Raw genomic sequence first — 16,363 nt, forward strand, 5'->3', positions numbered from 1 at the left:
AAGCACCAGAAGCACCTGTGGGCAGCCACTGACAGCTCCTTGCCTCATCCAAGCCTTAGTGATGATGGAGAGGATAGGACATGGGCACACTGGACTGTGAAATATGGAATCTAAGATGTGCTGGTTCTCCACCGGTGAGCGCCGAACGCAAAACAGTGAAGGGAAAAAGAAAGAAATGCCTCCAAAGAAAGCCAGCGACTCCCTGGGGCCCCAGCAGGCAACGCCAGAAACAGAACAGGAAAGGGGAAACGAAGAGCCACAGAAACCCGAAGGGAACTCACACACAGAAGCCCCTCTTCTTCCCAGCCTCCCCCCCACCCCGATGAACAGAAATTAAACAAGGCACAGAATCTTCTGCAAATGACTTCACTAAACTAAATCCAAGCTGAACTTGGCAAAAAAAAAAAAAAAGAAAACCCAAACAAACGGAGGTGTCGAACAGCAGAGTGTACTTTACGAGGAATATTTTTACACAGCAAATCCCGGACCCTCCCAGCCTCACTTGACTTCTCCTCCTCCCACTGGCTCTTTTTTTCTTTCTCTAAGAAAAACAATACCAAAAAAAAAGACACAAGCTGGTTGCAACCTCCCACATCACTGTCTCTGTAGCGTTTAAATAGGGCCAGTAGTAACCGTCCACGGTTGGACACCTCATGGAGACCAAGGCTGCTCTAGATGAAGTACTCTTTCTTCTCCTCAGAGTTGTTCTGTCCTCCCTCTGCGTTGATGATGGCTGTGTCTGCGTCGGCCGCATCGTCTGCTCCTTTGGCTTCGTGGGTGAAGTATGTACCTGGATGGGAAGCAGAGGGCTCTGCTATGGCAGTGAGCAACGGAGCTGTGAGCAGCAAGGCTGCAAATAGCAGGGTGGGCATGGAAGAACAGAGCCAGGAAGGAACCCTGCTGATGCTGCCCAGCACAGGAGCTCCTGGTTCTGGATGCTCCGGGAGCAGCTGGTGCCAGAACCCCCAAGGCCAACCACACGCTGGGCACTGATGTCCCGGCTCTCACAGGCAGGGAAGTGCCACGCTCTGTGGTGTCTCACTCGGGAAAGAAATTAGGTCACAGCCATTTCCCCCTCTCAGAAGCACACAAGGATCAGTAAAATTTCATTCTATGCTTTACCTAAAGGAGAGAAATCTCTCAGCTCCACTTTCTCCCTCCTCCAATGTGCTTTAGGGTTGTTTTTCCCTTTTCTCCTCTCTTCTCAAGGTCATTCACCCCAGCCCAGCCTCCCATCCTCTGCCAGCTTCTCCACAGGTACCACATAAAACCCTGCTTCACATTAAATCCTTTTTGCAAACGTGCATGTTGGGGGACAGTCACAACTGCAGGGATTTGGATTTGCTCTGGAAGCTGCAACAAGTCCCCAGAAGGTTTCACACAAAGCCAAGCCAGCGAGGTACACGTGTATCGGGCTCAGGTCAGCTGGGCTTTGGCGAGGGCCTCCCCAGTCTCACGTTCATGGTGAACTGGTGGTCACCTTTGGGGTGAGCTGAGCCTGGGCAGCTCCCTTGCACTGCTGCACACAGGAAATGCTGCCCCTGGCACTAGCGGGAGGCAGTGGGGGTGGCGCTCTTTGGGAAGAGCTCAGCTTGAGAAGCTGCTCCAGAAAGAGAACAGACCTCATCTGCAGGTACCCTGCTGCCAAGGTGCCCTGGAAGGGACAGTGCCTCCACCAGTACCCACACTCATTTTGCCAGCAGATGGGTAAGTCTGTGGGAAAAACCTCTGTCCCCCTGCCCTCAGCCCTGGGAGCACAGGACACTAAAGGGCTGCTTCAGCCCTCTTCCTTGTCCCATTCCCGGAGGCACTCTTCCAGAGCAGCAAAGGGGGCTCTCGCCTCGGGCATCACCACGAGCACCACAAATGAGTACTACATCCTCTCACTGCCCAGTGTCAGGCCTTGTCTTACCTTTATGTCTGGCAAAATATCGCCCTAAGATGATGAGCAGGCAAAGCATGGCAAACACGACCACGGCCACGACACCACCGACCACGGCGTGGTCCACGCTGCGGATCACTCCCTCCTCACCCGCGCGGGAATCTGTGGAGGTCAGAAGAGGAATAAGAATTCGGGACTTGCTATGCTGCGCTCTGAAGGGTCGGGCTGCAGCTGCTCTTGGGACTGGAAAAGCCACCCTGGTGCTCTCCAGAGGGAAAGGGGTGAAGCACAGAGCTAGCTAGGCAGATGAGTTTGGGCAGAGGAACTCTGTCCTGAGCCCAACTGATCTGGCAGCTCGACCTGCAAGGTGGTCTCCACTACAAGCAGCAGCACTACGACTACGCAGGTGGAAGACAGCTGGGAGAAGGAGAGGAGCGATGGAGTCGTTGGCAGGGACATGTTTTGGGAAATTTCCCTAGAAGGCTCCCCAAAGGTCACCCTCCCCAGGGACAAGGCACAGGGAACAGCAGCACCACAGAGTAACGTTCCTCATTAACTCTGGAGAAACACCATCAAGGAGTGCCCTGGTGAGACCACTTCGTCTTTGGCCCCAAGAGCTCCCTCACCAAGAAATGACCAAGCCAGCAGGTGAAGGTGTTTGCAACCAGCCTCTCCCCAGCCCAATCCTTGCTGCCCGATGCAGCTCTCCAAGTCCAGAGACACGAAGCTGCTGATCCCAGCACTAAGCAGCCCTTTAGGAGCAGAGAGGCAGCACCAACTGTCCGGTGCCTCTGACCGCTTCCCCTCCTTGCTGTGCAGTTCCTTTTCCTTCCTAAGCTGCTCTCCCCTGGGATGCTGTCAGCCAGCCGGGGAGTGAGGGATGTGTCGGGGGCGTGGCTCGGCTCTGCTGAGCCATGGCTGTGTGAAGTGGATGGATCGCAGGGTAAACAATTTTAATTTAAGAACGCAGCTACATCACCTCTCGCCGCAACCCTAATGGCAGCCCAGATTTATAAGGCAGTAAAACCCAATTATTCTCCCGTTGATTAATACATTAACATTTTGGAATAGAAGCTAAACCATTGTCTCTCTCTCTTTTTTTTTTTCCTGGAGTCAAGTGTGACACCTCCATTAAAATGATTTACCAGCCATACCTCACTATTTAAGCACAGCAGCAACAGAAACGGTAAAAATCTTTTAACTTTACATGATTTGTGAAGTCAGATGTGAAGGATTTACCATTTAAATCTTTCACTACAAGAAGCACATGGTCCATAAATCTGTCGGGCACGCGGCTGCCCGGGCACCTCGGAGGAATGCGTTTTGCCAGCAGGCCTCAGAGTGCAAATGCGAGGCAATTTTTAAGAAAGATTTATCTCCGTCTCCCTCCACAGAACAGAGCAAATCTCTGAAGCCTGCACCTCTAATAATATTTGAAGTTTATCGATCAAGCGTACAGCTCCGTGACAGCTGAAGGTAATGGTGCTCTTTTGAGCTCAGACCCGATACAAAGCTCTGGAGCAGCAGCCTGGGATTTACGCTTCCCATCAATATTTCCAATTCTGCTCCGAGATTAAGGACTGAGGGACCCAAGCAAATAACTCCTGACTGAGAGCACCGTGAAGTGCCCTTTAATTAAAACAACTGAAGAAAAAAAAACCAACTCGGGTGGTTCTTTGAATGGCTTCAAAACACACAAGCCCTGGCATGGGCAGCAGGATGCCCAGGCTGGACCCAGGAGAGGGGCCAGAGCAGAGTCCCTGTCACATAAAAACTGTCCCTGAGAAGCTCAAAACTGGGGCCAAAAGAGATTCTGCTGCAAACCAGAGGTGTTCAGGGCCATGTCACCTATGCCTGAGCAAAATGGGCAACCCTGGGCAACTAAAAGCAGCCTTTTGCCTCCCCTAATCCTGGCCCTTGAGGAGCTGCTCACTGTAACGCAACCAGACTTGGCTCTGCTGCTGGAGCAGCTGCTCCAGACAAGCTCCACTCAACTTTTATTTTATTTGTTCAGAACCTCAGCACCCATCCCACCTGGGCTGCTTGCAGGAGACAGCCATGTCCCAGCCCAGGAGGATGGATGTCTCGCTGACATCTGGAGCAGCCAAGGGCGATAAACACACAGCTCTGTAATGTGCCCCCAGCAGGCTGTTGCATCAAGAGATGTGTTTTCACAATCACCATAAATTCAAGCTCTGGAAAGACCAAGCCTGGGTGCTCCTGTCCTGGCAGCCTTGGTGCCACCACACCCACTGTGGCTGCACAGCCAAGTCTGGTTCACTGGAAGCTGTGCCAGAGGCTCCATCGCGGTGTCCCTTCCAGTGTGACATCAGCCCCTTTGCTGCTATTCCTCCTCCACATCACCTCCAACATCTCACCCAGGCTGCACCTGCCCCGACGTCAGCCTTCTCCGGGCACCTCCACTTGCACTCCAGTAGCACCTGTGGGACACTTCCTTTCCCTGCCACTCCTCATTTCCTTGGGAATTAAAAGGAAGAACTCCCCACATTTGTGCCAAGAAACAGAGGTTTGACCTCAAAAACTGGCATCTGCTACAGCCTGCTGTCTCAAGTTCACAAAAGCCATCCCTGCCTCATCTCTGTGATTAAAGCAGGAATCACAACTTCATTACTGAAGAGGAAGCAGATGAGATGGCAGCAACTGACAAAACGCCACATTATTTGCTAATCCTAATATGTTATTCTTCCCCAAGATTTGCTTTTCTCAGCACCAATTCAATTATAGATGCTACAAATCCTTCTGACATTTAATTCCCTCTTGTCAGAGAGTGGTAAATGTACACAGGCAGCGCTTTCCCATTAAGATGTTAATACATACCAGAGCCTGCTGGCCCCCAAGCCAATCGGCAGGCTTGGCTGTTCTGCCTCTGGTTCTGGGGCGGGCAGGAGGAGGGAGGGAGGAGCCAGGGAAAGATTCAGACCTGGCAGCATGTTGTGAGCAACACGTGCCCACCTGGGCGGCTACTCTGCGGCTACAGGGCACAGCGGGAACCGCCGGCTGGGGCAGTGCTTTGCTGGCACCAAAGCACCTTAAAGGAAAACTGCAGCGACCGTGGCACAACCCACGAGCAACGACTCAGTGTCTGCAGAAAAAAACAAATCAATTTTTCCTTTACACTGCCATGAGGACCAGCAGAGCCATGCCCAGCCCTGGAGGGAAACCACAACTTCCTCGGCTGTGGCATGGAACATATCTGCACGACATGCAGCTCTGCAGGCAGCAGAGGAGGACCCAGCCCCGTTTCAAGTGGTGGCCAATGTGAGCCTCTGGAAGTTGGGAATTGGTTTGGGTTGATTGTTGCAGCCACCTGCTGCTGCAGGCAGCAAACAAGAGATGATGCCACTGATGGCCACCCCTGCAGTTTTCCTTTAAACAAGAAACGCAATCCAGGAGACAGCAGGCAGAGAGAAGAGAAAGGTGAGCTGGGCTGCTTCCTGCTGCTCACCAGCTAATGGAGCTTCTGCCAGCCAGGAGCAACACCCAGCTGATGCCCAAGTGGGTACCACTCCTGGAACTGCTACCAACTAACACCTGCGTTTGGAACCTGCAGGCCCTGAGCTGTGGGGGGCTTTGCAGGGGGGAAAATAAGCAAAGCATTCATGATCTGAGGTTTTCTGACACCTCTGCAGAGGTAACTGTTTAAAAGCAGCCTTCTGTGGGCTGTCTGGAGCCTGTGAGCAGAGCTGGCAGATTCTAATAGCACTGCCCTATGAATGTGGGTCAGCACCTGCAGCAAGGCTCAGCAGATGGAAAGCTTTGCTCCTCCCAGCCACTCAATAAAAAGGTTCCACTCAATTCTTTTCTAACGAGGCTTTAAAATACATATAGACACATGTACTGTGCATGCTGGAGCCTGCACTCTCTCCCTAAGTGGCAGCATCTCAAGATGAAGAGCAGCACTAGGTTGGACCTGGCTAACTGTACCAGCTGATCCTCATGACACCTGCTCTAAAAGCAGCAGACCCATCAGGGTCACACCTTGTTGTTTTTAACCTCAGTGCTCCCCTGGCTGTCAGGACAGGGCCTCCACAGCTCCAAGAGCCAGGCTTGGAACTGTCCTTGGGTACGGAGCCATTGGCACAAGCGGGCATCCTGTCATACTCGAAGGCTCTTCCCTAGTGACCTCCTGCATAGGAGCAGCCAGACCCCGGGCTGGGCTTGGCCCCCCAGCCCTTCCCTCACTGCAGGCACCATCCTGGGGGTCATAAAGATCTCCAGCAGCATCTCTGCCCACTCTCTCTGCATGCTCCAGCACCATGCCTGATTAAGGCTCCTCCGTTGCTCAGCACCAGAGGGTGAAGCCAATGCAGCTGTGGCCCTTCTGCCAGCATGGGTTTGGATCCTGTCTGTTTGAGCATCTCTGAGCAGCCCTGAGCTTGTCCTGCACTCACTTGTGCTGTAAAAGCAGAAAGGTGCTGGGGATTTTAGTGAGAGCAGAGCAGAGATGGTAATTCTGCCTCACTTGGATTTATTGCTGCACTCCCACAAAAATTTATCTGAATTTTCTGGGTGAAAATTAATTCAAAGCTACCAATGTAGGACAGTATGGCCTGAAGTGGTGTCTGTGTGCACCTGGAAAGTCTACACACAACTCCACCAACAGCCACCATCCTTCCCAGATATTACTGCAACATCTGGGCCAAGGCTGGGCAAAGGAAACCTGCACCCATTTCTCTAAAGAATGCCTAACTTGGCCACGTTTCCTCCCTCCTCTGAAAGTTTAGTTTATCAAATACTTAACAGACCATTGTGACTTAACTGCCCACATGCCGCTGCTGGGCACGATGTAGGATGGCCTGAAGCTGCTGGTGTGCACCTCAAAAGCCGGTAAAGCAAGTAATCCTCTTTGCCACAAGGTAGGAAGAAGCTGACAGCCAGCAACAACACCTCCCCCTGAATTTGTGGTCAATTCTTCTGTGGAATGAAGCTTCTGAAGTGAAGAGGAAGCACCAGAAGCTGGGGTTGGTGCCAGTGGGCAGGGCTGGAGGAAGCACAGGCTGTTTGTGCTGCAGAAGCACCATAAAGCACCTGCCCACAGTGTGGGAGGGCAGAAATCTCAGTGACAAGATGAGCAAGAATGTTACTCACTGCTGCAGTGTGGCACTGGGTGCTCTCCTGCCCTGCTGCATTGATGGGCTGCTGGAGCGTGGCGCTAACCTGTTTGTCGGAGCCTAATTGAATTTGGTCTAATTGAAAGCAGAAAAATTCGAGGAGTTAATCCTTCTGCAATCAATAAGCTCCCCTTCAGTGACCCATTCTGAGATCACTTCATAACAAATCATGTGCTGTGTTTTAATAAATTTAATCACTACAACAGGTGCTGGATGCTTCCCGGGTGCTCCTGCAGACTCCTTGCTGCTAGAGAGTGAAGCCTTGCTCACAATCGATAGCTACTGATTCATCAGCATCCCCCTTGAGCAAAGGTGCTAATCAGGCCTGGATTAGTTAATCAGACCCGAGGTGGAGGCTATGCAGGTCCTTCTTGGTTGCTCTCTGGTTTACAAGAGGTGTACCAACACCCTAGAGCAAAGCAGAGAGACTGTACCACAGCCTGCATGCAGGGCTGGGGAATCAGGGCCCTATGTGACTATGGTGAGAATACACAGCAGCAGGTGAGGTACAGCCAGATACAGCTACAGCTGTGTGTGCACGGCCAGCTGCGGTTGTACTCTGTGTGTGTGTTTGCACAGCCAGCTGTGGTTGTACTCTGCGTGTGTGCACAGCCAGCTTTGGCTACACTGTGTACAGCAGTTTGCCCTGGTGATCCCTGGCACTGCCAGAATCCCTCCTGCGAGGCTGGGCTGGGCAGCAGCTGCAGCAGGATAAGAAGCCCTGAGCACAAGGTCAGCCCTCTCTGTACCCTACAGGCTCTGCCTCAGGAAGGAGAGGAAGTTTGCAGTGGTACAGACACACACAGCTCGACCAGGGGAAGCAACACAGCTCTGGAAACTACCTGGGCGGAAGGCAAGGGATGTGTTACTTAAGTGCATGGTTGGCAGAGCCTCCGTTGAAGCATTTAGCAGGACAGGAGTACCTGGAAGGAACAGCAGACTGAGCAAACACTGCACCATAGCCGCACCGCCTCTGTGTGCCCAGCCTGAGGGCACCTACCCCTGCATCCCCCTGCACCCCTGGGCCGCTCCTGAGGGCTCCCTGCGGCCGGTCCCACTGGAGCAGAGGGCAGTGTTCCCCACGGAGAGCTCAGCTCCAGCACTCACCTGGACCAGCCCTCCAACAGCCCAAATGTGCTGACCCCAACCTGCCAGCAGGACCGCGGTGCCCAGTTTCCCAAGACTGGGCATGGGTGATGGGATGCAGGGCAGAGCATGGCCTGGGGCTCTCTCTAGTGACTTGGTGTGATCACCCCTTGGGTGTACACCAGTAACCCAGAGAGCAACAAGCAAAATTTGGGAATTCTTAGGAAAAAAACCATCAGTAGTCAAAATGGGGACAGCAAAATGGGTGTCTGGTAGAGCTCCAAGGTGCTCACTGCCAGCAGCAGCTGTGCTCACTCTGCTCCTTGAAAGCTTTGGGGAGATTTTGGCCTGCAGTCCAGATCCAGGAGCAGGGAAACACTGAGCTGCAGAGCAGCAGTCACCATTCCACATGGGAACAGCTTCTCTATGGCGTGTGCCATGTGGGAATGTCCTGCTCTGGGGAACAGCAGGGCCAGCAGACACCCATTTTGAGCAATTCCCTGGTGGAATTGTTTCCCGAGCTGCTCTTCATTCCCCAAAAGATGTACTTCAAAACCTCCAGACCAGAAGCAGCAACAAAGCTCAGGAGAGCAGAACTCCCCTCTGCCATCCACACAGCAATCCTGAACTGGCACCCAGAGCTCCTTACCTACAGGAGCTGCCCAGCCTGCCAGAGCAGAGGTGAGCATGGCTCAGGTGTCAGCAGAGGCACCCAGGGACCGCAGTGTTCCTAACCTCTTGGCCAAAGCATCCCTAGCGTGGCTCACAGGAGGAGGTGCTGCTGGTGTGATGGGGCAGAAGGAAAACACTGGGCAGGAGAGATGAGGACTTGGTGGTTGCTTTTTTTGCCTTAATGTTTGCTCCGTGCTGAAACCCCTGAAGCGAATGGTGTCGGACCATGACCCTCCCAGGAGACAGAGGGCTGGGTCTTGCCTCATGGCTGAGCACAGGGCCTGTCCTCACCTGGGGCTGCCCTCCTGGGAGACTTGGCCTCTGAGCCTGCTTGTGGGGAAAAGGAATTGGCAGAGATGCTCTGGGACGTGGGAGGAAAAAAATGGCATGAATTTCTACAAACACTTATGGAGACTCTGGAAAACAGGAGGATCAGAGGTTCAAACGACCCCAGGTTTGACTACACCAACTGCATCCACTGCAGATGCTTTAATGTCTCCTTTGGATCAGCATTGACTGTCAAGGACCAGCTCTTAAGGGATAAAAAGAGGTTCAAACCATTTACCTGGCTTTGTCTCTGCTGACAGGACAATCACCTCCTTTTTACCCCAGTCTGGTTCTGGTGCCACGAAAGCTCTGGCTGTGCCGTTCAAGGTGGCTTCGCCCAAGGCAGCAGAGTCGAGTGGTTCCCAAACCTCCAATCTCAACCCAAATCAGCATTCAAAAACCTCCCAGCCCCACCGCTGGGAGGGAGCCTGCAGGAGTGGCTCTCCCTGCTCAGCACGCCTTCCAGCCCAGCTTCAAGGGTGCCACACAGAAATGGGTGCCAAAACCAAACAGAAAAAGGGAGGAGAGCCCCAACAGAAAGAGCAACATCAAAGCTGCGCCAGTGAGCGGTGGAGGAGCGGCCAGGCCACAGCGACTGCAGGATGCGACACGGCCACGGTGCAAACCGGGGGGGACCAGGGTCTAGCGTAGAAGAGCAGCAGTTTACCTAGGGACTAGCCCTTACCTGAGAGATCCCCATAGTCCAGCTCCTCTGCCGAATTGGGCAAGTGAGTAAAGCCTTACAAGTAAAAACAAACTGGTTTTGCTCTGCGCTTCTCGAGGGACAGAAAAACAGCACACTTGAGAACTGAGGGTGAAGGTCTTGGGGGGAGCAGCTGAGGAGCCAATCGCTTGCCACCTTCTGCCACCTCGGGCAGGGCAAGCTGTGTGACAGGATTGCAATAACGTCCTTTATTACAGACAGAAGCACTCCTCAGTCTACACTGTTGGCACACAAGACATGGAATCAAACCCACTCATTCATAACAGCATGCAAAGACCCCCAGGCTCTGCCTTTTAGTCACCTCGGGGGGAGGGGTGTCCCAATTTAGCCCAGCTTGGATTTGGTTCTGTGCACATCTGGCCTCCCGATTTCCCTCCAAATCCAATCCTTTGGGGTCATGTTCACAAGGCAGCTCAGCACCCAGTGACCGCTGCGGATCGCCTGTGGAGGCTGCAAAGTGTCTGCAGGTGCAGGCTGCATCCCTGCCAAAAATCTGCCCCAGAGTGCCCAGATTTGGAGCCTTTCCGGAAAAAGAATCTCTCTTCAAAGCTGAGAAAGCAGGGGAGGAGATGCTCTCGTGACCACCACAGGCAGCTAATGCTGGCTGTAAAGCTGTGGTTTTCTGCTCTGAGAGATAAACGTTGGGGGTCCATAAGAGGACAAAGATCACGTGGGGTGACCTTCCCAGCACAGGTTAGTGTCTGGAGGTGACAGGGATGGAGTTAAATGAGGGCTCACAGCAGGCTGGCCCTGCTGATGGCTGACTCTTACTGCTGGATGCTAAAGCAAATGAGTTACTGATGGGGAAAAAAAGCATCTCCCATGAAGAGCCACCACTGGTCACTGGGGAGCCTGGCATCACATCACAAGCTGCAGGCTGCTGGAAAAGTGACTTTTGATGAATCTAGAGGTTAGCAGCCTGGCACAGCACAGCCCAGGTGCAGGCTCTGCCCCCGGGGCAGCAGCAAGTGACACTTCTGTGGAGAGAGCTCAGCTCCCTGCAAACAGAACTCGATTCCAGGGGCTGGCTGTAAAAACATCAAGTCAGCTGGGATCTGTGGGCTGAATGACCTCCTAAAGCGGGAAGCTGTTTGGATTAAGGGGCAGGATTTTGCCTGTGAGCAGCTCCTGGATTTTGGAGAGCTCCCTGCTTCACTGTGATCCAATAGCTAAACCTAATCACAGTTGATTCACAGGATCCTGGGACTCCCAAACTGGAGGAACCACTCAACTTTCATCTCTCCCAGATTGCTTCTGCAGACTCTTCCCTCTCACTTAAAAGCAGCTACATTTCCTCTGCCGTGAGAAAGGGCAAAGCTGCATTTTTCATGAGGTGAATTTTTTTTTTCAAAAGAAAACTCAACAATTCCAACAATTAAGCTCCTGCCTGCACCTGGTGCACTTAGAAATGCCACCCAAGGGCACTCAGGCTGTGTGAGGCATTTCAGATGGGAGGCAAATTACTTTTTTATTTTCTCATTAAACTTTCATGGCAGCCATTAACAGCCCCTTCCTGCCACTGCTGCATCCCCAGCCTCCTGCAACTCCTGGGCCACCAATGAAGGCTCCCTCTGCCCACCTAGGCACTCTGGCAGTGCCACGGGCACAGCAGGCAAGGCTGGGCTGCCTGGCACCAGAGCCACCTCCCTTTTCCAGGAAAAAGCCAACCTCTGCCTGGCTCCAACTATAAATAACCACTTAGGGATTCTGTTTCATGCCAGGCTTGGCGGCACTGTGCAGCCCCCCACACGTGGGCTGAGCACTCTGTGATGTTTTATTCAGCTGCCCCAAGGACCGGAGCTGCACGGGATGGTTACGATGGATTTACTCCGAGGTGCACTTTTAAGTAGGGCACTCTCCAAAGGAGAGGAGGCAGGTGGCCAGGCAGGGCTGACGCCAGCATTAATGCAGAGGGTGCCGAGGTTCTCGTGTGCTGTTGCTGCACGTGGTGAGCTCTGCCGTGGGCCAGCTTTCAGCTCCAGGCAGCCAAGCTCCCTTCTAGAGGCTGAGCCCAAAAAGCAACAGGAGCTTAACAAAGGAGCATGAAATGTTCTGGTACTGAACCTTGCTAAGGCTCTCATTAAAAATTCCTAGGTGCCTTCGGGGGAGGATTGGCAGGGGACAGAACAATTTACCTGCTGCATCGTGGGCAAGGCACTGTCCTGGCTCTCTTCCTTCAGCACTGGGATGTGCTCCTAACTTTAACCTTCACTCCAGGCTTCCTGCTTTGGCAGCTTCAGAGGAGCCTCTTTTCACCCTACCTTTCCATGAGGACACGCAGAAGCTCTGCCCAGGCAGGGGCAGTAGCACCTGGTTCTGTCGTGGGGAGGGGGCAGCTGAAAGTAGCTCTGAGCACCCTCAGTGCCGAGCCTGCACAGGGCTGCCCAAGGATCCCTAAGCAACAAGCATGACCTGTGGCAGTGGGCACAGCCCCAGGGCTTGAAAAAAACACTCAGGAGCTCTTTGAGCTCACAGAGCAGGCCCCAAAATTTGGGAAAAGTAGTGAAATGAAGTCATGATTTGCTGCAGCAAAAGAGGTCCTGGATAAGGTCATGGCTGCTGGGGCAGGTCCTGCCTGGCCAAGGGACAAAACATGAGCTGGGCATCTTGCCTGAAAAGGTTCCTCCAAGGGCGTGGCCTGGCAAAGGCTGAGCTCCCCAGCTGGGAAATCAAAAAGTGGCAGGTTGATTGTGAGGGGGAGAGGGGCAGGAGGCTGCAAAGGGTGGGCATGGCAGAACAAGAGCATTCTTTGCAGTGAGCAGTGGTGGACTCTCAGAGATGTGACTGCCCCAGTTTCACCATGGCCTGCCTGGGGCTCAGCTGTGTGTAGCCATCTGAGCCTCACTGGCACCCTGGCAAGAGGAAGGGCAAAATGAGGGCTTAAGCTGGGGAAACCCGGCTTAGAGTGGGGCAGCAGCAGCACAAAGCCTTCCTGCCGGCCATGACCATGCTGTTATTGGAGTTCTGGCAATGAACAGTGCAGAAAAAGGAGAAAGTGCATCAGAAAATTTACAGTTAAGCTCTCAATTACCAACAGAGGAGTTCACAAGGTTCGTGCTTTGGGTCACTCATGCATCGCTGCCGGCAGCTCCATTCCAGAGGGCAGTAGGGCTGGCAGGGGCTCCGCTCCCGCTCGGACATGCACACACACACAGGACTCCTTCCCCCCAGTCCTCTAGGATGCACTCCAAAACATGACATGACTCAAAAGTCCTTTCCCTAATTGAGGGAGGTATTGTGCTGGCTCCACACTAGCCTCACAGTTTGTTTTCTTAGCTTTCTTTTTGTTTTCTTTCTTTGGTTTTTTTTTTTCTTATTTTTTTCTTTTTTTGGGTTTTGGTTTTTTGTTTTGTTTTCTTTGTTTTGGTTTTGCTTTTCCTTCCCCCAATTTGTTTGAAATTGTTTTTGGAGAAAATCCATTTGGCTGCAGTTCATGCCCATGCATTTCGAGTCATTCCCAGACATGCTCACTCCCATCAGACATCAGTAAGTACAAATGGCCAACACACAGGAACACCTGGTGTACTCCAGACACACTCCAGCAACACAAGCTTGGAAAGAAATCCCAGAGTCTTCATGGGAAAAGCAGCCCCTGTGGGCAGGGGCTGAGTAGCTGGGCTGGGTTTTGAGGCAGGAAGGTTTGTGGCAGCTCACTTCAGCAGGGTGACTTCTCCCTGCCATTGGCATTTCAGCTGCCAGCCTGCTCACAGGGCTAGAGGTACTCAGAGACCCTCCTCAAGTTAAAAAGAGGCTTTGGGGCTTTCTCCAATGAGTGAAAATTGGGAAAGCCATCGGGAATTGTGTTAGGAAGAAGGCCCTTCCCACCGGAGTGGGACCTGGAGGGAGTTAGTGCCACCAGCTCCAGAGCCAGCTCCTGAAGGCTTCCTGTGGCTCAGGGCTGGGGACACTCACATTGTGCCTTTGTCTGACTCTCATGAGTGGCAGAGCAGCACAGGATGGGATTTTACTTGGCCTTTTACTACCTTGCCAGGACTTTCACTGCGGTGGCTACAAAATACTGAGGTTGAATCTGGACCTCAAACATGTACAGGGCAGTTGGCAAGGTGCAGAAAACAGGAGTGAGATTGGGACAGAAAATGGAAGGACACCTGAAGGGTCCCAATTTTTATGTCAAATGGGAAAATGCACCCAAGCAGTGGGTTATCTGGGACAGGAGCTGCATGTCCCTCCATTTGACACAGGGCATGAGGACTCAAGCATCACTTTACTCAGTCCCACCTCCAGGAGCTGCCTTGCTGGGAGCAGGCAGGCAGAGGAGGCTGCTCTGTACTATGAGCTGTCAGGAAGAGCAGCAGCAGAGTTATCCCAGCTAAGGGAAACCAAAATAGAAAACTCAGATATGGATTAGCCTTAATTAACATTGTCAGAGGTTTTGGTTGTGTAGCTGAGAAGTGAGCTCATGCCAAAAAAGGATCTGCTCCACTTCCAGTCTGGAGGGACTATTTAGGCTGCCTTTGAAAATGTAGGAAGCTGGGAAGCTGTCAAGCTAATAGCCAGACAAGAGGGGTGAGGAGTTTGCTAGACTGCTATGCTGAGAGGGAAGGGCTGCGAGCTGCTTCCAAAGCTCCTTCTGCACTGCAAGCCTGCAAACCTGCACCCCCAGCAGCCAAACCTGCCCTGTGCCGGGTGTCCTGCTGGACCCTGAGTCTTGGAAACTCAAAACAAGGGGAAAACGCTCAAGATCTGGAGCACCTCTGAAATGATGACGTTTGAATCCCTCTTTCCCAAAGCAGGGTTTCTTTTCCACGCGTGAAGCAAGTGCCCTGGACACCCAGGTGCGTGGGCACAGCTCACTGCCCTGGCACACATGCACTGTCCCCATGGGGCACTGGTGCCTGCCTGGCACTGCAGCAAGCGGCTGCGAAGCTCACAACAGAGATGACAAGAGCAGACAGACTTTCCAGCCTCAAAAGCCATGTGGTATGGATGAGATCAGTCCACCTGGAGCACGGTTTTCCCTTGAAGACTATGCTTCCCTCTTTTGCTTCCCCTTCCCAGGCTTGTCTTGCCACTCAGCAGGGCTGAGAAATAAGAGAAACAGGAATGTGATACCAACCGTGAACTGCCGGTTCTGTCGTCGCCGTTGTGTCTACACACGGGAACAGAGGATTGGAGGAAGGGAAGAAACAGGAGGAACAGCATGCAAAAAAAGGGAAAATGGGAAAAATGGAACAGATAATATATGAGCAAGCTTTCAAAGAACATTGCGTGACAAGCAATAATCAAATGAAAGGCAAAAAGCATTTGAAGTGAGTTGCACTGTTTAGAAGACATGCCTCCAGGTCAGAAGCTATGAGCCTGAGGAAAACAGGGGTTGGACTCTTCACCAGGACCTTGCCCTGGTGGTTGCAAAGTCAGGGGAGCAGGGCGTGGGGAGCACACCTGCACCAGCGCTTGTGTTGGCACAGACCAAAACAGAAGCTCAGGACCAGGACAAGGAGCTGACACTTGGAGAAGAGTTTTTACTCATTCAAACATTGCCTTCACCAAAGCCCTGGGGCCAGGACCTGATTCTCCCCACAGCCCTCTTCCTCCTCCTTCACCCAAGGCAGGGAACCTGCTGGCGCAGCCTCTGAACCCAGACTGCTGACAGGTGTGAAGCTAAAAATGAGCAGACTGCCCCAAATCTCCCATCTGGAACTGAGGGTGTGAGCAGCTCCCCTTGGCCACCACAAGCCAGGCTCTGGCAGGGTGCATCAGGCTTCTGGTCTACAAAACCTTCTCAAAATGCAGACACTGCACTGCCTCTACTGAAGGCATGAACTGGTTAACAACTGCAGGCAGTTCAAACACACCAGACTGCTGGGGCCAGAGTCTGAAGCTGACTTTACTCCATATGCTGCAAACCACTGGAAGCCTCTTGGGGGCTGCTGCCTTGCCCACAGGGTGATGCTTCAGCTCCTTAAGCTGTTTGCAAGCATTAGACTGACCCAAACCTGAAGGCTTTTCCTGACGGTGCCCTGCGCTGTTTCCTGCACACCAGGAGCTCCAGGCCAGGGTTGTTCTCATTATCCAATGGATGCTTATTGAGGTACTGGAACCCTCTCCTCCTCAACTGGATGAAGCTGTGGTCATGCTGCGCAGACTCCTCATGACTCAGCTGTAGCCCTGCAATCCCTGTGGACACCCTGGGGCCATAGCTGAGCCCTGGCTTGGAGCAGGCAATGTTTAAAGGAGTAAAATCACAGAGTGAGTGCCCAGAGGAGCTCTGCTGCCTGCCCTGAGCTTGGGTTTAGCAGCAGTGACAGACCCACTGGCATCCCCTCTGCCTCCACGCTGCCTGGAGGGGCCTGGGACCTGCAGTCCTCTGGCACCTTTGGAGCCAGCGGTGGGCAGAGAAGGACCTTGGCAATTTAGCTGAGGGCAGCCCGGGGTCTGGATTTCTGCAGCAGCAGTGAGGACAAGAATCATACAAGGAGTACACAATACTTACAGGTGCAAGCTCTACATGCCTTAGTGAGAAAGCACAACAGAGAACCCCTGCACAATGTCACCCACTGCACCCAGGTTGGCACAACA

At 52.9% G+C, this 16,363-nt stretch overlaps 1 protein-coding gene across 1 annotated transcript in view; it reads right to left on the reverse strand.

Annotated features, from left to right (window-relative positions):
• Nucleotides 1-563: 563 nt before the first annotated feature.
• Nucleotides 564-16,363, reverse strand: part of CADM1 (cell adhesion molecule 1) — a 74,986-nt gene continuing 59,186 nt past the window's right edge. Inside the window, exons 9-13 of the mRNA XM_054395551.1 lie at nucleotides 14,901-14,933; nucleotides 9,785-9,838; nucleotides 7,857-7,937; nucleotides 1,913-2,044; nucleotides 564-790 (exon numbers count right to left, since the gene is read on the reverse strand). Of these exons, the coding sequence (XP_054251526.1) occupies nucleotides 672-790; nucleotides 1,913-2,044; nucleotides 7,857-7,937; nucleotides 9,785-9,838; nucleotides 14,901-14,933 (419 nt within the window). The 3' untranslated portion in view covers nucleotides 564-671. The remainder of the gene's footprint in view (nucleotides 791-1,912; nucleotides 2,045-7,856; nucleotides 7,938-9,784; nucleotides 9,839-14,900; nucleotides 14,934-16,363) is intronic.

Source organism: Indicator indicator, chromosome 34 (assembly GCF_027791375.1).
Source record: "Indicator indicator isolate 239-I01 chromosome 34, UM_Iind_1.1, whole genome shotgun sequence".
In the NCBI taxonomy this organism is placed as follows: Eukaryota; Metazoa; Chordata; class Aves; order Piciformes; family Indicatoridae; genus Indicator; species Indicator indicator.